Source organism: Microplitis mediator, chromosome 5 (assembly GCF_029852145.1).
Source record: "Microplitis mediator isolate UGA2020A chromosome 5, iyMicMedi2.1, whole genome shotgun sequence".
Taxonomy (NCBI): domain Eukaryota; kingdom Metazoa; phylum Arthropoda; class Insecta; order Hymenoptera; family Braconidae; genus Microplitis; species Microplitis mediator.
In genome coordinates this window covers 13,376,122-13,398,412 of record NC_079973.1, presented here as the reverse complement: position 1 = coordinate 13,398,412, position 22,291 = coordinate 13,376,122, and the positions used below count along the sequence as shown (strand labels likewise).

Here is a 22,291-nt window from a genome sequence, read left to right as displayed (position 1 = left end):
TTCCCCATCATTGGGCCAGAATTGGTTAATCCACGTTTTTTATTAATTATTCAATTACCTCATTATTACACAGTAAAAATTATTGTGTAAAATCAACACAGTTCGTGTGTTAAAAACGGTTGACACGAAATTTGTGTTGAAATTTCGACACAAACTTTGTGTAACCCCTTTTTAACACAAAGATTATGTTGAAATATCGCCACAAGAGGGCGCAAAGAATTCTACAGTAACATACAAAATGTGTTAATAAAGAGTGTATAACACATTTTTTATGTTACAAAACAAAGTGACACAAACTTTGTATTAGTTTAACACACTACAATTTTAACACCAACCGTTTTCGACACAAATATACAATATTTTTTACTGTGTATGGTTTTTTAAATTAATACACTGTAAAAAATCCGGAGTGAATCCGGAGTGAATTGGGAGTGAAATAAAATCCGAATTCACTCCGCCACTCGGAGTTCCGGAGTTTTAAAAAAAATCACTCCGCATGCGGAATGAATTGGGAGTTTTTTTAGCGGAGTGATCTCGGAGTGACGCGGATTTTATTTCACTCCCGATTCATTCCGGTCCGGAGTTTTAATACTTAAATAAATTTATATGAATCTGCTAAACAACGTGTGTGTGTGTGTGTGCGAGTGTGTGTTTGCGTGCATGTGTGTGTTTGGGTGTGTGCAGGTGTTTGTGTGCGTGTGTGCAAATGTGTGCATGTGTGAAAATTTGTGCGTGTGTGCAAATGTGTGCGTGTGTGAAAATATGTGCGTGTGTACAAATGTGTGCGTGTGTGCAAATTTGTGTGTGTGCAAATTTGTGCGTGTGTGCAAATGTGTGCGTGTGTGCAAATGTGTGCGTGTGTGCAAATTTGTGCGTGTGTGCAAATGTGTTCATGTGTACAAATGTGTACGTGTGTTCAAATGTGTGCGTGTGTGCAAACGTGTGCGTGCGTGTGTGTACGAGTGCGCGTGTGTGCCTAAATATGTATGTGTGTATGTGTGTGCATATCAGCAGATCAATAATGTAATACGCGTGTTTTTACTTCGATTTTATTGAGTGGAACAATTTTTTATTAATAATATTTACAAAACTCCGCTCCGTAGTGAATTTCACTCCGGAGGGATTAAATTAATAAAAAATTATCTACTCCACGAAAACTCCCCTGCGAAGTGAATTTCACTTCGAGGGGAGTGAATAATTAAAAATTCATTCACTCCGCATTCACTCCGCGAATTTTTTACAGTAATTATTTATTTTTGAATTAAAATAAGTTTTAATTAATAAATATTATAATATTGCGATTAAAATTATTTACAACTAATAATTGAAATATTTTTTAGTTCGTTGTTATTTGCAATCAACAACCGTAATTTTATAATTTCAGTTATAAACATTAATTTAAGTAAGAAATAACTCATGAATTTTTATAATAAATGTTATTTTTAAGATTGGTGGTAGAGCAAGACAATTCAACTGGGTTCTTGATAAATAATCAATTAAATTTAATAAATTTTATTTTTAAAAATTATGTAATTATAATAAAAATAATACGAAATTATTATTTTTTTTCTTAATCGAAAATATTTATTTAATTGCTCTTTATATTTCATAAAACCAAGTGGTTGTAGTAAAATGAATAAGTACAACATATAAAAGTTTCAGTTCAACATTAGTAGGTTCGTCCAGTAGCTATCGTTCAAACCTAGCGATCAGAAGGACGGCAGTTCGCGCCCAGAGCCCAGCAGAATTTCACCGAGTTTTTTCACGTCATTTACCTCACTTAAATAGTTTAAATGTCAATGATCACAAACTCTATTAGGATAATAATAATAAAAATTTTTTTAAATTAAATTTATTTGTTTTGTCGATGCATGGGCCAAGTCTGGCAAGCAAGCATGGGCCAGGTCTGGCAAACAAGCATGGCTCAGATCTGGCCACCACGCATGGGCCAGCCTTGGCAATGATGCCTGGGCCAATGGTAACAACCAAGCCTGGCACCCTGTTATCATCCCAGACTTTTACCAAGGCTGGGCCAAAGCGGGTTTACAAGCATGGGCCAGAGATCGACAGCATTGCGTCAAGCGTGGCCCATATCTGGCCCCGGCGTATTTTCCTGTATGGGAAGTGTCCTCTTCACAGGCACAATTTTTTATTTAAATATTTATATGTTACTTCACTCGATGTATTGATGAGTAATAAATTTTAAAAAATTAATTATAAAAATATCCCTGGCAGGCCTGAATCACGGTGGATTACGGTGAATCACCGGGAATCACCGTGAACGCTCACCGTGATGCTACCGTGAACCACGGTGATTCGCCGTGATTCACCGCGATTTACCGTGAGAGTTCACCGTGATGTTGCAGTGAATCACAGTGAATCGACGCGAGACCTCACCGCGATGTCGTAGATCACGGTGATTCTGCGAAAATCACTGTTATTGTATAAAAAAAAGGCAATACATTATGAAACCTCGATGGGGCCGCAGAATTTTACAAAAATTCATCGTAAATCACGGTGAATTTCCATAATTCGATTATAGAGCATCACCGTGGATAGACGTAAATCACCGTGATTTTACCCCAAATCACCGTGAAAGCTCACCGTGATATCACGCACACATTCACAGTAATTTACGGTGATTCACGGTAATTTCACGATAATTCACCATGAATCTCCGTGAATCACGGTGAATCACCGTAAATTACCGTAAATCACCGTAATTTCGACCTATTAGCGAGAATTACCGTGATTCACCGTAATTCACCCTATATCACGGTGAATCAAGACCGCCAGGGAATTAAATCAAAATATTTTCGAAATTTGAAATTTTTATTTGCATCTAAATATAGTGATGTGGGTACTCAAACTATATAATCATGATGGCAAACTTATTCGAATAACATGATACTTAATGGTAATAGTGAACTACATAGATTTCTAAAATGGCAATAATAATATAATAGGGGATGGGGGGCAAAATGGGCCTCTTAAAAAAAAACTGGCTTATATTCTAAGTGGTTCTCACTTTATTTTACTTCTTTCTAGCTCCTTACGATGTTTTTCGTTTCAATATGCCGCATCTGTTGAAAATTAAAAATCTTAGAATTTGGGGCAAAATGGGTCCCCCCGAAAAAAAGTTTAAATATTTAATTTTTTTACCATTTTTACTTCTTCTAGTCTTCTGCCATGTCTTTGTAATCAAAATGTTCCAAAAATAAAAAATCTAAATTTTGGACAAAACGGGCCCTATACGGAATCTACTAAAATACGACTATTATTTTTAATTTATCTCAATAGTATATTACACATCAAGGGAGGAAAGTAGGACATTTCAAACCGAGTGCATAATTACCTATACCTGAGCTGAAGACAAAGGTGGAAAACACTAGGATTGGGATTTCATATTTTCCTCCGTGGTATGCATACGATTTTTACTCAATCTACACCTGAAAGTTTAATTTTTTGCCTCTGTTTTGTGGGAAGAATGACGCATGCACTTTTTTTACCATTTGTTATTCTCTCATAAAAGAAAAGAACGACATTCCTTCCTTTAAACAGGGCAGGAATTTAAACTTTCGGTGCAGGTATGGTAAAAAAGCTAATTAATTAATTTTTTAGAATATTGATTTTCCCCACTTAATTATTTCAATGTTACGTATACAGATAAATTAAACGGACTAACACATAAGCTCAGATAACTCAACTGCAAGAGCACTCGGTGCGTAGTCGACATGGTGTCGGTTTAACTTCCAAATCATTTTCAAGCTTTGTAATAAAAAAAATTAATTTATATTTAAATTCAGAAAATTTTTTTATTCAGACGAGTTAAAAGTAAACCACAAACTCAAACACTTTACAAGGATTTCTTATTCTTGAATCATTTAAATTGGACAAAAATTTTGGGGGGCCCATTTTGTCCCCTTCCCTATAATTTATGTAAAATTGAAAATGTAATAATAGGGTCACAATTTGGCTTGAAGTCTATTAATTAATTCAATTGTCATTAACAAACAAATATCAGATTGTTTACACCACTGGTTTATCAGTAAGCAACTTTGAATCTTACTGATTCACCAGTGGATTTTTCACTGATTCAAATTACGAGAGTAAACATTCATATTCTATTTCACTCGATGTCTTAATGAGTAATAAATTAACTTTTAACTTTTTAAAATGTGTCTAAAAAACTTGTCGATTATTTTCTTCTTGATCACGATTGCTGCAATAAAGGTAATTACAATAGTTATTATTATTTATATTCTGAAAAAAAAAAGTAAATGTTGTATATGGATATGTATATATATATATATATATATATATATATATATATATATATATAGGGGAAGGGGGGGCAAAACGGGATACTTAACGAAAAATTTAGTTTTTAGGGACATAAATATCGTAAATTGGCTTCATTTTGATTCTATTTGAAATAAATATAACGAATTTTAGACTGCCATCAGAAAAAAAATTTTTATTTTCTGCGGGCAAAATGGGATACCCCAAAAAAAAGTAAATTTTTTTTTTTTTTTTTTTTTTTCAAGTGAATAAAATTGATGTAATAATTTCTTTCTAAATTGATGTAAGTAATAAAATTTACTCTCAACATATTTTTAAAGAATGTGCTCAACTGGTAGAGCACTCGGCGCGATACCGAATTGGTCTGGGTTCGATTCCCAGTTCGGGCTATCGATATTTTTCTCAATTTATCTATAAATTGTCTTATTGAGAAGGTTATTTGCATGTTTGCATGTTTAGGTTTCCACTATATTTAAATGGTGAACACAAAAATGAATATTAGAAAATTAACATAACTGTTAATAATGTGATATTATAGCACTAAAGTTATAAAATATTACAAAATTATGAAAGTTACAATGTAACAGTTAAAATTATGATGATTACCAATGTTACAGTTTTAGAGTTTTTATTAGTCTTATTGTTGTTATTGTTCTTGAGTTAATTAAAGAAATAAATTTCTTAATTTGTGATACTTCATGAAAATAAATTTGTAGTACGATAAAATTTGTACATTTTTTTCATTTATACTTTTCGCAAAAAATATAAAAATGTTTTTTTTTTTAGCTTTTATTAGTGTAAAATGATACTAGATGTCATTTTTGACCATTTTCGAAAGTTTTTCGAGAAAAAAAAATTTTGACGAAATTTTGAGGGTATCCCATTTTGCCGACCTATCCCGTTTTGTCCCCCTTCCCCTATATATATATATATTAGGGTGTGTCATTTCAAGGCTATATTTTTTTTTTTACTGTTATACCAGAAAATCTGGTAGTATATAGAAAATAAAAAATTATGCCGCTGGGTTAAAGGGTTTAAGTCCAATAGCGGCTTAGCTCATCAAAAAATTCGATTTCCCATTTAAATAACACGGGAAATTTTTTTTTTTAACTTTGAGTATTTTTAACTCGTGAACAAATTAATAGATTGAATTAACTAATACATATTTTTGTAGGAAATTGAACGCTCTACAAAAAAGGTCTCTTTTCATTTTTCGATCAATCCATCTGTTCTGAAGTTATTGGAGCTCGAAGTCAAGTTATAGTAAATTTCGATATCTTTCCACTTTTCCGGCAAAACTATCAGACTTATCACAAAATATCATAGTGTTTTTTTTGTAGACAATTTTATTTCCTACAAATTATTATCAGTAAAGTTTTTTCGAATTTCGCATTGTTTTCTAGTTATTTTCATTTTAATTTTAAGCTCTTAAAAAAGTAGTGTTCTGATCGATTTCAAGAGCTCGACATTAAAATGAAAATAACTAGAAATCAATGTGGAATTTGAAAAAACTTTACTGATAATAATTTGTAGAGAATAAAACTTTCAATAAAAAAGACCCTACAACATTTTATGATAAGTCTGATAGTTTTGCCGAAAAAGTAAAAAGATCTCGAAATTTACTATAACTTGACTTCCAGCTCCAATAACTTTAGAACAGATGGATTGATCGAAAAATGATAAGAGACCTTTTTTGTAGAGCGTTCAATTTCCTACAAAAGTGTGTATTAGTCAATTCGATCTATTAATTTGTTCACGAGTTAAAAATACTCAAAGTTAAAAAAAAAAATTTCCCGTGTTATTCAAATGGGAAATCGAATTATTTGATGAGCTAAGCCGCTAGTGGACTTAAACCCTTTCACCCAGCGGCATAATTTTTTATTTTCTATATACTACCAGATTTTCGGGTATGGCAGTAAAAAAAAAAATATAGCCTTCAAATGACACACCCTAATATATATATATATATACCGTATGTATATTCTATAAGTTTAAAGTGCGTTAGGTCGAAAAAATGTGATTTTCGTTTTTAATTTGCTGTTAATTAATATTTTTTTTTATTTCTTTAACGAAATTGCTAATGTGCGCCACATGCGGAGAAAAAAGGCCATTCGAGGGCTTTGACAGAATAATGTAAGCAGGATTGCAAATAGCGCATTAAATTTATAATTGCATTAGTGCTTCAATTAAATTTTTTTTTATATTTCATAATCCAAAAACAACAAATTGAAAATGGTTTTTCAATTTTTAATCCAATATCAAAATTTTTAATTCCGAACATCGGATTAGTGTTGTTATAATTTTAAATTCTCTGTTTACACTGAAAATTATTTAAAAAATTTAATTCTTAATTGTCTCAACTATGAATGATCTTTTTATTTCAAATTCTATTATATCTGACGATCAAGAGTAAGTTTAAAAATATTTAAACTTGAAGATCAAGTAAAACATTAATCTTTCCTGTTATAAGTGCTGTCAAATTTTTAACTTCCCGCTAAGAAAATTGTAAATTTTCAAAAATTCGGGAAGTTATTGGTTTCGGTCCGATTTACGAAAATCGAATTTCCATCATATGTCGACGTTTTGAGGTCCAAGGAAGCTATTCTGACTAATTTCAATATGATGTCCGAGTGTATGTATGTATGTATGTACGTACGTACGTACGTATGTAAATACCTGTATCTTTTGAACGGATGAACCGATTTTGAACTTTAAGGTGCCATTCGACGCGGATTGTCAATATCTTGAAGCCGAGAGAAAATTGAGCTTGATCGGTAGGGCTCGTTCAGAGATATTCCAAAAATAAAGTTTTTTCAAAAATGTTTTTTTTGGATAACTTTTAATGTGCTCGACGGATTCATTCCAAAATGGACTGGGCTCTAGAGCTTTATAAGCCGCGTCGAATGCCACCTCAACCATCAAAATCGGTTCATTCGTTCAAGAGAAACCGTTGTCGAAAGAATTAAAAAAAAAAAATTTTTTTATTTTTCCTGAAATATCTCAAAAACGACTCGATAAATCGAATCCAAAATTTTATCAGCTTTAGAACTTGACAAAACGCGTCGATTTCCGCCTCAACCATCAAAATCGGTTAATTCGTTCGCGAGATATCGTGGGAGAAAGAAATGCTAAAAAATGGTTTTTTACAAAACAATGGCATCCAAAAGTATTTGTGAGCTCGTAGAGCTCGAAAATGTATTCACAATAGTGTTTTCGAGCTCAACGAGCTCGAAAACAGCGGGAAGTTTTGGGGCTGGCCCGCAGGGTCAACTGACAGACCGATTTTTTTCTTGATTACTTATCTGATTGCGTACCATATCTGAATTAAAAAATAATTTCCAATTTTTGATCCCACGTGTTTGAATTAACAAGTAATTTTTTAATTTTTAATCCCAAATGTCTGAATTAGAATTAATTTTCAAAATTTTAAACCCACATGTCAATTTAAAAACTAATTTTTAAATTTTCAATTTCACTTGCATACAGTAAAAAATATTGTGTAAAATCAACACAGTTTGTGTGTTAAAAACGGTTGACACAAAATTTGTGTTGAAATTTCGTCACAAACTTTGTGTAACCCCTTTTTAACACAAAGATTATGTTGAAATATCGCCACAAGAGGGCGCAAAAAATTCCACAGTAACACACAAAATGTGTTAATAAAGAGTGTATAACACATTTTTTATGTTACAAAAAGTGACACAAACTTCGTGTTAGTTTAACACAAACCGTTTTCGACACAAATACACAATATTTTTTACTGTGTGTCCGACTAAAAATTAGTTTTTCGATTTTTAATCCCACGTGTGTACGTTTAAATTAATTTTTAAATTTTGAATACCACGTTTCTCGATTAAAATTAATTTTTGAATATTTAATTTCATATTTCTGAATTAAAAATTAATTTCGTAATTTTGATTGATATAATTTCAATTACGGATTAAAAATTTAATTTTTAATTGCAAATATTCTTATTAAAGAATTCGCAACCCTGAATGTACGCAATATCAACCGAACCTGAAATTTACAGTAGATGACAAGAACTTATTTTACATAATTCGATTTTTAAAGTTTTAATCATTCATTTTAATTTTGCAATAAAAAATCGTACCGCGAGTTATTTTTTTTCCTTGGATCATGGTCAAGGTAATAAATTTTCGGCAAAAGTATTAGAGCTTTATTACAGTTGAAAAGGCGCCTCTATTTGTCACCCTCAAAAGAAAGGAAATCAATATAAAACTGGCTCCTTTCAGCCAACTGGGACATGTTTTTATCAAATTTAGCTATAAAAGTGATTTTGTACTTTTATAAAGTAGTACTTTTTTTGTTAAGTATTTAAAAATAGAATTAAAAATTATATCTTAGTTAAGTAAACTTGATGTTTTTATCGATAGTAATTATTGTATGCGTCTTTAAAAGATTTAAACCAGACAAGATGTTACATTACAGTAGATATTAAAATCTTAAGGATATTCGAAAATCCACGTGACCCTCAATTTATAGACTTTTTATATGGAGTCTAGTCAATAGACCTTCACTTTAAATTCGTGAAAATCAATACCTACTCTCGCTTCGTTACTCACATGTAAATTTTTTTATAAAAAACATTTTAGATATTTTTTATTTTTGTAAATATTTTACAAAAAAATTTATCAATCGACTAAATGTGTTTTGTTGATAAGGTTATAAGAATTTGGGCTTAAAAATTTTAATTTTACTTAATTTAGGAACATTTTAATTTTTATTAATTAAATTGGAGTTGAATACAGAATTCTAGTTATTGACTTAAAATAAACATTTTGTCTGAAAAATTTATTTGCGTAAGCGATGGAAACAAAAACAAATTTATTATCGAAAGTCCTTGTTTTTATATGAAGTCTTTACTTTATTTATTACATAAAAAAATAAGGAAGAAGGAAATTCGAAAAAGTTCCGAAATGCTTAGGGCCAACTCCTTTAATCGAAACAAGAAGCACCCCCTTTGACCGATGTACATCTAAGAGTCAGAGCATGCGCAGTGGTAACTCAACAAGGGGTTGTCAGCACTGAGGAGGGGCTCTCTCTACTGTGACTCAGTTTATCCACCCTCAAACTCAACATCTTGGATTTTACATTTAAATAAAAATTTTTATTAAATTTTTGTCTTGCGAAATGCTTTATATCATTTAAATTATTGTATTACTATGGCAGTAATATAAATGATAATAATTAAGTTAATATTGTGAATTGTTGTGAATTTATTACAGTGGATTAACGATTTTCTAGTTGGAGTTTTAACATGAATGTGAGTATTGCTTTGATATTGACTAAAGCTTATGAAAGCTTTGAGACTCAGAATCTCTGTTGCCGAGTATATTTAAACAATCACAGAACAAAAACTCTAAATATAAATTCATTGTATATTAAACAATTTAATAAAAATAAATTTTACTTCATCTACAAAAATTTTATTTAATTAACTGAAGTGAATTAAATAGTTGTATTGAGTTTCCCTGATTAAACAACTGAATTCGACCGAATTAAAAATTTTAATTCTGCTCAATTCTCTCGAATTATGCAAAACAGAATTCAACAATTGAAAATTTCAATTCCATTATATTCTGTTAAATTCGGAGTCAGAACCAGAAATTTGGGAATTATTTTCGAATTAAACCGAATAGAATTATTTTAATTCGTTTCAATTTGGATAAATTCTGGTTTTCCTGCCGAATTAGACAGAATTCTTTTTTAAGTGAGGTACCTAATTAACAGAATTTATCTGAATTGTATAGAATTAAAAATTCAATTCTGTTTAATTCGATCGAATTCAGTTGTTTAATCAGGGTTATCGGATTGATTCAAGCAAGATGCTTTTGTTATCTAAAAAGAGACTTACTTTCCCAAGTAGCACAGAGACAACTTTAAGATGTCAAAAAGATGTTTTTTAAAAGGACAAGACAATTTTTTTTTTTGTCTCAGTCATATTTTTTTTTATATAAATAAGACATACGGATGTTGATCCTATGAGCCATAGAAAATTTGTGTTCTTTTTCTTGTCTGAAAATTGTCATTTCCATTAAAAAATTGTTTAGATGACTTATTTGTAATTTGCTTTTTGTCGTCACTTTTGTCAAGTCTTTTAACCAGATATTTTTTCGGTGACATCAATTTATGATCGTTTTATCAACATTTTGGTGCCATCGATATGTCAAAAAACTGATATAAATGTCACAAAGTCGAGTATGCTACTTGGATTGTTAAATTAAAAATAGAATATTTCGAACAAATTAAATCTTTTGGATTCTATAAAAAAAAAGTATTGATTTGAAAATAGAACAACAATTTTGAAAGGCGTACTAGCAAAAAAAAACAATATGTTTTATTTATACTTTATGAAAGTCACTTTACTTATATTTACAAATTTATTCATTAAAAAAAGTACTCCAATCTTTAAGAAAGCATGAAACAAGTACGGAGTTACACTTGTAATATTTTTGAATGCTTTTTTTAAAAATATGTCACTGCTATTTTGATGAATAATAACTTTGAATAATAATAATAATAATTTTGAATTATTCAAATCTTTTATTGTTAATACTTTTAAATTAAACAAATATATTTTAAAATCTATAAAGTTAAATAATATTTTTAATTGACAATTTGTGGCCTCTATTTCGTTGTATACTAAAGGTATATAAAAGCAATTAGGGAGTTTGTCGATTCTAATTTAATTGAAGCCTTAGAAAACACGAGGGTTATTAATTACACTGGTATCTATTTTATCAGATTCAAAATAATCAAAATATACAAATAAATAACAATAAGACAACAAAACAGTGTGAATACAAAAAAGGGGTAAGGTGGTCCTCCAGTCCATGATGGCCTCCTTTAAAAAATTATTTAAAAAAAACAAAAACAATTTTGCCATTTTCATATTTACTAGAGATTAAATGATTTACTAGTATAATTAGATTGACTGGGGTAAGTGGGACCTATGACGAAAAATTTTTAAACTTAATTTTCTCGTACTTTTTTTTGTCAGAATCGAAATAATTATTTTGTAGATTTTTTTGATGAAGCCATCATTGCTTCTTTCTACCCTATATAACTGTATTCATAAATACACAGAAAAAAAACAATAAAAAAAGATTAAAGTTTCATACAATACTGTAACTCGGCGCTTGGAATCGAAAACTGTAAACATAAGACAAAATTCTGTAAGAACACTTTCAAATAGTAATTTTATTAAACGGAATTCTCAGTAGTGAAGTTCACTTTAAAGTTTACAATATACTTCCTGCTCAATAATTTAGTAAAAATCAAAATTTACTATTTAGCACCTCATTTTACGAATTTTGCAACGAAAATGACCTCAATCGTTAGGTCCGTTAAGGTCCACCAATTTTTTCATTAGCTCCCCTTATGTTTTTTTTTTAAATAATTTTTTAAATTTTCCATTCCGCGCCTGCATAGAATACACGTAAAGTGCGCATGCGCGAATTTTATTTAAATTATAATATAATTATTAATAAAATATTTAAAACAAATGATACGACGATGAAAATGATGGACCAATATTGACCTAACGATTAAGAAAAAGAATATGATAAAAAATAACAACTTAATCATGAATGAGGTGCTGTATATAGTAAATTTTTTTTATGGAAAATTTAAAAAATTATTTAAAAAAAACAAACGGGGACCTTACAAAAAATTGGTGGACCTTAACGGACCTAACGGAGACCTATCGATTGAGGTCATTGTCGTCGCGAAATCCGTAAAATAAGGTGCTAAAATTGTGTAGGTGTAAAAATCTGAAATTACATGGAAAAAAAATAATCAGTAGCCGCTATAACGATTATTTCGGTTCTACTGACGAATTTAAGTGGACAAAAAAAAAATTTCTGAGGAATGGGTGTGCGAGTGCTCGCGTGTGTGTGCATGTGTGCACGCGTGTGTGTGCATGTGTGCACGCGTGTGTGTATTTTTGCGCGTGTGTATGCATGTGTGCGCGAGTGTGCGAGTGCGTGTATATGCGAGTATGTGCCCACGCGTGCGTGAGTGCGCGTGTGTGCGTGTGTGTGTGTGAGTGAGTGTGGACGTAACTGATACCGAAAAAATCGGTAACGGCTACCGATTATTTTTTTCCGTATGTGAAATTGTAATTTTTCTTGTTTGTTTTTTTTTAACTTCCCGCTGAGAAAATCGAGGATTTTCAAAAAATTCGGGAAGTTATTGGTTTCACCCCGATATTCAAAAACTGGGTTTTCATCATATGTCGACATTTGAAGGTGCTAGGATGCTGACATTTTCAGAGCGATGTCTGTATGTATGTATGTATGTATGTATGTATGTATGTATGTGTGTGTGTGTGTGTGTGTGTGTGTGTGTGTGTGGATGTAAACCTCTCATATCTTTTTGATGAATGAACCGATTTAGATGGTTCTTGCGGCATTCGAAAGATATCTTCTGAACTTAGATTTTCAAAAAAAAATTTAGACCATTTAGTCAAATAAACTCTGAGATATTTAAGAAATTCGAAAAAAAAAAAAAATTTTTTTTTTCGTTTTTTTTGGATATTGTGAAATCTGTTGGATCGATCAATTCCAAAGTCTAATCAGCTCTAGAACTCGATAGAAGCTTTCAATTGCCACCAAGAACGTCTCAATCAGATAATCCGTTCAAAAGATATCGTCAACGAAAGAAACAGTAGAAAACGGTTTTTTGCAAATATCGTCGAAACGACTAAACCAATCATTCCCAAAATTTCATCAGCTCTAGGCCTCAATAAAACACGTCGATTGCTACCCCAACCGTCTTAATCGGTCAATTCGTTTACGAGATATCGTTGATTAAAAAATTAGTGAAAAACGTTTTTTTTCAGATATCTACAGAAAAATTGAATCATTCGATTTTAAAATCTATTCGGCTCTAGAACTTAATAAAACGCGTCGATTGCCGCCTCAACCATCGAAATCGGTTAATTCGTTCGCGAGATATCGTGGGAGAAAGAAATGCTAAAAAATGTTTTTTTAGAAAACAACGGCATACAAAAGTATTTTCGAGCTCGAAGAGCTCGAAAATGTATTCACAATAATGTTTTTGAGGTTCTTGAGCTCGAAAACAGCGGGAAGTTTTGGGGCTGGCCCGCAGGGTTAACCTATAGACCGATTTTTTCTTTATACTTTTATAGTATACTTATTTTTTCAAATATAAAAATTGTCGAAATAGCAATGAGCTTTAAATTGAATCAAAACGTTAATATATGAAACATCCGGAAAAAAAAATCAGAAATAAGTGATAGATCGAAACTTTTGTTGACATGACATTATTTCAACTAACGAACCGACTGCAATAAATTATGTAGCGATCATCAGAGACCATAAACACAAAGGGCCGGTATAAGTTTTGCAACATAAGAGGAATTACAATATGCGTTATCCGGTAAAAATCAAGTATCTATTATTTCAAATTTTTTATGGCTGATATCTTTCGAACTAATCACCGGTTTTTGAGGTTTGAGATGGAATTTAATGCGCTTTTTCCGCCTCAAACTTGACAAGTTTTTGGGACCAGTCAGTTTTTCAATTTTTGAGTTTACTATACAGAAAAAAAAACTTTTTCGAAATTCTTTCGACAACGATTTCTCTTGAACGATAAATCCAATTTTGATAGTTGCGGCAGCAACGATACATCTTAAAGAGCTTTAGAGCTGATTAGATGTTGAATAGATCGATTTAATAGTTTCCAATATATTCGAGAGAAACGGAAAAAACAATTTTTTTTTATTCTTTCGTCGACGATATCTCTCGAACAGATTATCCGATTGAGGCGATTTCAGTGGCAATCGAAGGCTTTATCGAGTTCTAGAGCTGATTAGATTTTGAAATAGATCGATTCAATTTAATTCTTTCGACAACGGTTTCCCTTGAACGAATGAACCGATTTTGATGGTTGAGGTGGCATTCAACGCGGCTTATAAAGCTTAAGAGCCCAGTTGATTTTGGAATCAGTCCATCGAGCACATTACAAGTTATAAAAAAAAAACATTTTTGAAAAAATTTTATTTTTGGAATATCTCCGAACGCACCCTACCGATTAAGCTCAAATTTTTACAGCTTCAAGATATTAACAAGCCGCGTCAAATGACACCTCAAAGATCAAAATCGGTTCATCCGTTCAAGAGTTATGAATATTTACATACATACGTACGTACGTATGTACACACATACATACACTCGGACGTCATCGTAAAATTAGTTAGGATAGCTTCCTAGAACCTTAAAACGTCAAAATCTGATAGAAATTCGGTTTTCGAAAATCGGACCGAAACCAATAATTTCCCGAATTTTCGAAAATTTTCAATTTTCTTAGCGGGAAGTTAAAAATTTCGTAGGTCTTAAGTATCTCAGAATCTATTTGATTAAATAATTTCAAATTTGCATGAAATCTAAGTTCAAGCGAACTCTTTTGAATGCCGCAAGAACCATCTAGATCGGTTTATTTATAAAAAACACATGAGAGATTTACCCCCCCCCCCTCCCACACACACACACACACACACACACACACACACACATCTCTGAAAATGTCAGAAGAACACCTTATAGGATCTTTAAACGTCGACACTCGAAGAAAACTCGATTTTTGAAAATCGGGATGAAAACAACTTTCCGAATTTTGGAAAATTTTCAATCATCTTTACGGAAAGTTTTAAAAAACGTACATTTGAAAGTGTAATTTCATATTGCTTAGTTACTTATTTTGCACTGGAAAGTCATTGTCCTGTTACAAATGTTATAGTCTTAGTGTTGTAGTGTTGATATATCTCTATTTTAATCAATAAACACTTCTATCTTTACACATCTTTCTTTTTTTTTTTTTTTTTTTTTTATAATATAACTTTTTTAGGTTTCATCAAAAGTACCCTCGTACTCGTTTAAGTTCACGATATAAATAATGGTAGGATGTAAAAGAAAGTAAAAAAAAAATGCATTGTGATTGTCGTTAGTAATCGCGTCTTTGCCAACAGTGTTGGACATCGTCCAACTGGTACTTATTTTCTAGGAAGTAAGAAGTTAAACATGCCCACAATATTTGTATAGGATTGTTATTGTTACTGTTGATGTTTTTATTTCTGACGACATTATATAATAAATCAATTGTAATACATTGATGTTAATTATTTGTTTCACTATGAGTTGTGAAGCAATATATTTCTTCGTAATAAAATGTCAAAAGGACATAGACGAGTTATAATTTAATTTCATATTTAAATTAAATATTAACCCGCTTAAAAGCGTCTAGTTCTATCTATAATATAGCAATGCAGAATTTGAATGAACTTTATTGTAAATAATTTGTAGGGAATAAAATTGTCTACAAAAAAGGTCCTATAACATTTTTTGATAAGTCTGATAGTTTTGCTGGAACAGTAAAAATATCTCGAAATTTTCTATAGATTTGGCTTCCAGCTCCAATAACTTTCGAACAGATGGATTTATCAAAACATAATAAGAGACTTTTTTTGTAGAGCGTTTAATTCTCTACAAAAAATATTTGATGGACATTACAATGTGCGAAAAGTGCGATGCGGACAATCTTAATATTAATATTAAGGGCTTATATTTTTAGAGGCCTATTTTGGCATCTAAACGAAACTTTTGAGCCTGGTTCCGAGAAAAAAAAAAAGTTTTTGTTTTTTTTGAAATGCCCTAATATTTATATTCTAATAAAAAAGTAAATGTACGGCTGAGATCGAAGTAATGCGCAATTTTGTACAACTCAGTTAGCAATAACTTATTGAAGCATTAACTGTTATATGTAAAATTTTAATTGGCGCAATAGGAATCAGTATTTTAATAAAATCTTGGTTTAAATATTTACTAATTTAAGTTTAATTTGTTCAAAGTCTTTATTGATAAACTTTAAAAAAAAAGAAATTTTTATTTTCATTCTCTATGGTTTACTGCTTGGCGCATATGTGCGGTTTGAATCAACGAGGGTTGTTATTTTAAACGAGCATGCATCATCTCGCATGTGCGTGGTATACACATGATAAAACATACAAAACGACTAATAAGAATTAGGTACATTGATATACACGTGGCGGCATGACGTATAAATACGTTTAATCCTTAATAAAATATCTAATGGTTTACTATTTTGAGATTCGGATCCGTTGGTATTTTTTTTTTATTGATAAATTTAAACTTTAAAATAAGACAATCTCTTAGTTTTTACCTTCCAACTCTCATGCAGAGATTGAAAAAGTATTGATATTATTTTTAGACAGAGTATATAATAATAAAGTTTATATTTACTATTATTTTTTTTACGAAAATCATAGAGAAAGTTGGGATCAAATCAGGTCAGTTAGAAAGTAATGTGAATATATGAATATTAGATTGACTGAATTTTTTGGTTTTAAATTTAAAGGTCATAGGGGTCTCATAAATATCCGAATATGCACCGACAGACTTTATCTTAATTAATTTACAGGATTTATAGATACCATTAAAATACCGAAATCCTGATAAGTTAAGCCATTATCTTTATTGCACGACTCATAATGCGAAGCATTAGGGAGTGCTTTACGATCGAAAATTTTTGTTCGCCTCCTTTTTTGTTTTTAAACAAAAAACATAGATAATTTTTATTTTTTGTAGGATTGAGTTAATTGATTTAATAAATTAAATAAATTATATAAAGTGAATTTACTGGACCCCGGCAAATTCGCATTACGGCAATTTACGGTAATTACCGTAATTTACGGTATTCGGGTTGTTGCGATATTTTTACCGTGAATTCGCAGTAAGAGAACGGTAACTTACCGTAAAATTGCGAAAAGTCTGCGGTATTTTACGGTAAAATGAAGTATTGCACTGTACTCTAGCGGATCCAAATTACGGTAACTACAGTAATTTACGGTATTCGGAGGGTTGCGATATTTTTTCCCGTAAATTTTCCGTAAGAAAACGGTAACTTACCGTAAAATTTCGACAACCCTGCTGTATTTTACAGTAAAGTGAAGTTGTTCACTACTGTACCCTAGCGGATCCAAAATTTGGAAAATTACTGTATTTTACGGCAAAATACCGTAATTTTCAGCAAATTTGCGGTAAAATGCGGTATTTTACCGTAAAATGGCTTAGTTAATAGTAAAATACTGTGTTTTGCGATAATTCTTCTGAATACCGTAAATTACAGTATTTTGCGGTAAAATACCGCACTTTCACCGTAAAATACCGCAGTATTGCCGCAAATTTCACGGTAAATTGCCGCGATTAGCCGTAAAATACGGTATTTTACCGTAAATTAAAATAATTTGCCGTACTCTAGGTCCAATGTCGTATGTTACGGTGATTTACCATTATTACGAATTCTGACAATCACGGTATTTTACGGTAAATTGCAATAATTTACCGTGATTCGGATCTGCTAGGGTAAAAACTGCAAAAATTGATTTGGTGACAATAGAGCACTGCCTCTCCGCTTCGCGTTCGAGGTGTGCAATAAAAAGCATTCGATGCTTACGGTAAAAATGCCAAAAATTGCGGTAAATTGACGTATTTGTACCGTAATTCGCTGTAAAATATCGTAAATTACCTATCTTACTGTAACTGACGCAAGTTGCGGTAAATTTGCCGTATAAATGCCGTATTTTTACAGTAAATTACGCCAAAATGGGGTAAATCACCATAGTTCGGATACGCCAGGGTGGCATGCAACAATTATTTTAAAAAAAATTACGATATATCTGTGTACGATCTTTGAATGAAAAAAATATGGTATCATTTTCAGAAAATTATGAAATTATTTTCTTTAAAAGCTTTATTTTAACCAGCATCTACTTTACTCATTTCATTAACTATAATTAAGAACAATAAACTTTTGAACCCCTACATAAATTTATTTTTTAAATTAAATTACTAAAGAAAGAAATTATTTAATAAAAAAAAAATTGTATATTTTATCCAAACAAATAAAATTATCATACTTATTTAATAAAAGCTTTATAGCGCTCGCTATAAAAGAGTGCAGCCATGAAGCTTTTATTTATTAAACTATAAAAAGAATAATAATAAAATTACATGGAGGATAAAAAAAGAAAACAATTTTATTTATCGGAAAATTGAAAATGATAATAAAGTGATGGGAAGCTTCTAACACCCGAGTTTTCAATGAGTAAGTGAAGAGGAGTAAGTATAGTGAGATGAGCGTTGGCAGAGCTCTATTCTCGCCGTGCACTGGGTATTTATTAATAGAGATTAAACGTCGCGTCGTGTAGTGTCGTGTGCAAGTGTTCTCCCGCGCGGTTGAAGTCCAAGCTAGCAGTTAACTCTGATACTACACCCGAGCTTGTGGTCCACGAGTATTACAGATCATATGTAAAATATCTAAATAATCACTCAACACTATTTGTGCACCACCTATCAGTAATACGTGTTTCAACTCAATCTCAACCCCAAGATAAAGAGAGTATCGTTTGCTATTAACGTGCATAACTTACTCCATAAACTTTCTTTGATATTACATATATTTTATTATATTTCTTATCACTGTGTTATAAATTAACCAGCGCTTATTTTATTTGAATTATATTTCACCGTGGATTAATTTCAGCATGCAAACTACCTCAAGCTACTGAGTAATGCGCTGAATTAAGACTCAACCGGAAGTGACATTTAAAATTTTATAATTATAGTGCCCGTTTATTTTTTTTTTTAAACATTTTGTTTTGTGTTATCATTAAAAGTTCAGTTGTCTGCAGAATTATAAATTTCTATGTGTATTGAACTGTATTAATAATTCAAATGAGAACGACACCCTGTTATCACATCACCCATTTAATTAACTGTAACAATTGGTTCATCACTTGTTGCAATTTAAAACGACTCAATGTTTTTACATTGACGTCATCCAAGTTATTATCATAATAAATTGGTACTTGTTACCCTCGAAATAATATTTTTTACAAAGTAGTCATTATTATACATTCAATTAAATTTAAATCATTAATTCAAAATTTTATTTCACTATTCTTTGATCACACTGAAGTTAGCAGACGTCTAATAATTTTTGAATTTTTTTTTAGACGATAAACTAAAAAAAAAAATATTTGAAAAAATTGCACCTGTAGTTTTTTAAATTTTCTACATGTGGAAATTTTTAGTTTTTTTTTTTTCGCAATTGATTTTCTGAAAAAAATAATTCGAAAATTTTTAATTGTCTGGTAACTTCAGGATCATATTCTTTGATCATAAAAAAATTTTTTTGTAAAAGAAAAAAAAATTGTTTATTCAAATATTCATTTCATTAATACTAGAAGTATTTACTATTTGTTTTTATTAACTATTGGTAAATTTATCTCATATGATATTGATATTGTCTCGATATCGTGTATCATATTTTTAAAATATGAAACTTATAAAAAAAATTGTTTGTATATAGAGTGACAACTTTGCAATGAATATTTTATTGGAAGTTAATTTACTTAATTAATTAATAGAAATTGGATCAGCAGTGAGATTTTTTAAATGTAGAAACATTTATTTGTAATCCATAAAATACTACATGTAAAACTATATGATGTATAAAAAAGTGCCGTGAACTATAATGAACATTTTATATTTATTTTATTCATTTTTTTTTTGCTTGTGCTTTTAACTTTGTGCTTTTAAATCACTAAAATATACTGTGTATGAACATTAGTGAGAAAGAAAAAAAAATTGATAAAGAGAAATACAAACGATGCAGTAAATAAAAGAAAAGAGGCATTAGAAAGCCTTTAGTACAACTAGTACATTTTTCAAATGATGCTAGTGCTTTTTTTGTGTGTAATAATGAAGATAGCAGAGTTATCAGTTGGGCGTGTAAGCCCGACTTTGTCATCAAGACATTCGCCTCCTTACTATATTCATAATTTTAATAATTATAATGACAATAATAACAACAAACTAAAGCGACGCAATAAAATTCAAAAATGGATAAATGTTAACAATAAATATCAATACAACAACAAAAAACGTAAGACATTATTTTTTAAATGTTTTTTTAAATTGATTGTCCAATTACCCACGTGATAAACAATTGTTCTAATAAAAAGCGATAAGTACTTTAAGTGGCTCATGATTAAACTTCACCCCACTTCCTTTCCATGGATCAAATGAATCAAACTTACATAAATTTAAAAAGAAAAAAAATGGCTTTCAATATTTCGGATAAACAAACAATAAATAATTATCTTTTTATTCGAAAATTGTTTAAAAAAAACGCGTGACTTTATACTTGTATTTTTTTTTTACTGAGTAATATATTGTATATCATGTAAAAATGAATTTCACAGCTGGTGAAGAGCATGTGCGTGTCAAAGTAATTGATATATTACATTTTATCTTATTCGAATTCATGAAACGAATAAAGTTTAATTTTAATTTTATTTTTAAATCCTATGCACTTCAAATTTTGTTTGTTATCTTTCGAAATATTACAATGTTATTTCAAAATTCTCAACCGAATTTGGTTTTCAGTTTAAGGAGGGAAAGGGTTCTGAGTTACAAAAAAAAGAGGATACTTTTGTGATTTTTTTTTTTCAGAGTACCTTCTTTATGAAAATTCTCAAAATTTGTGACATTATTAAGCATCATTCCAATAATATTCTGCTAAATTTCCATAAAAAAATATTGAAAAATAAGCCAGTGGTAGTGGGGAGAGACGAGTCATCTAAAAAAAATGTTTCCATGCCGTAGGCAGGATAACTCATGACTGCCTCATCTGGAATCAAGAAACCAATAAGATTTCTTTAGTACACAAGTTTATCTTGGATTTGAACGAAGGAATAAATAAAATATTCATTTTTGAATTTCTGGTAAAGGTGAAATCAAAAAACTCTGATTTTGCCAAAAAACGCTACTTTTGTTTAATTAAAAAATAAGTAGTTATTGAAAAAAAAATCCTTTGTTCAAATCCAAGATAAACTTATATACTACACGCAGAAAATTTTACGGTATTTTTTACATCAAAAATTTATAGAAAAAAATTACTATAGTCATAGTAACATGAGGACAGTATGAAATTATTGTACAAATTACCGATAGTGTAGAAATTTTCAAAATACATTGAACAGAATTTACAAAGTGCATTGTAATTTTGACAAAACAACAGATAAAACTTATACCAACTGCATACTAAATATTCTGATTAAACCTAGTAAATTTTACTATGCAGTTGGTATAAATTTTATCTGTTGCTTTGTCAAAATTACAATGCACCTTGTAAATTCTGTTCGATGTATTTTAAAAATTTCTATACACTATCGGTAATTTGTACAATAATTCCATACTGTCCTCATGTTACTATGACTATAGTAATTTTTATATAAATTTTTGATCCAAAAAATACCGTAAAATTCTCTGCGTGTAAAGAAATATTTTTGGTTTTTTGATTTCAGATGAGGCAGTCATGAGTTATCCTGCCTACGACATGAAGACTTTTTTTTTTAGGTGACTCGTCTCTCCCCACTACTACTGGCTTATTTTTCAATATTTTATTATGAAAATTTAGCAGAATATTTTTGGAATGATGCTTAATAATTTCACAAATTTTAAGAATTTTATTAACGAAGGTACTCTGAAAAAAAAAATCACAAAAATATCCTCTTTTTTTTGTATCTCAGAACCCTTTCCCTCTTTAAGTAAATGTGAAAAAAAAATATTTTCAAATAAAAATGTAGGCATCGCAAACATTGAAATATAAAATTTATTTTTATTTAACGCTTGAAATACTATATGAATATAAGTATAATAACAATTGTAAGTTAACAGATTGAATTTCACGGACATACAAACCAAATAATATCAGTGGGTGCCAAGTTATTTTGCACTTATTTTTTACATTGCCAGAAAGATTTCAGACTCGTTATTACCCAGAGCCAGCAGACTTAAAATTGTCTAAAATAACTCCATACAGTTGAGTTTTCTGTGCAACATCTACTCAAGAAGTAGGTAGA

General features: G+C 30.3%; 1 protein-coding gene across 3 annotated transcripts in view; it reads left to right on the top strand.

Annotated features, from left to right (window-relative positions):
* Positions 1-9,372: 9,372 nt before the first annotated feature.
* Positions 9,373-22,291, top strand: part of LOC130667410 (uncharacterized) — a 33,224-nt gene continuing 20,305 nt past the window's right edge. The window contains exons 1-2 of one of the 3 annotated variants that reach the window (XM_057468953.1): positions 18,601-19,227; positions 19,793-20,310. In XM_057468953.1, coding sequence (XP_057324936.1) covers positions 20,097-20,310 — 214 coding nt within the window. In that variant the 5' untranslated portion in view covers positions 18,601-19,227; positions 19,793-20,096. Of the gene's footprint in view, positions 9,587-18,600; positions 19,228-19,792; positions 20,311-22,291 lie in introns of those variants that run through there. The other 2 variants (XM_057468954.1, XM_057468957.1) reach the window with 2 other exon arrangements.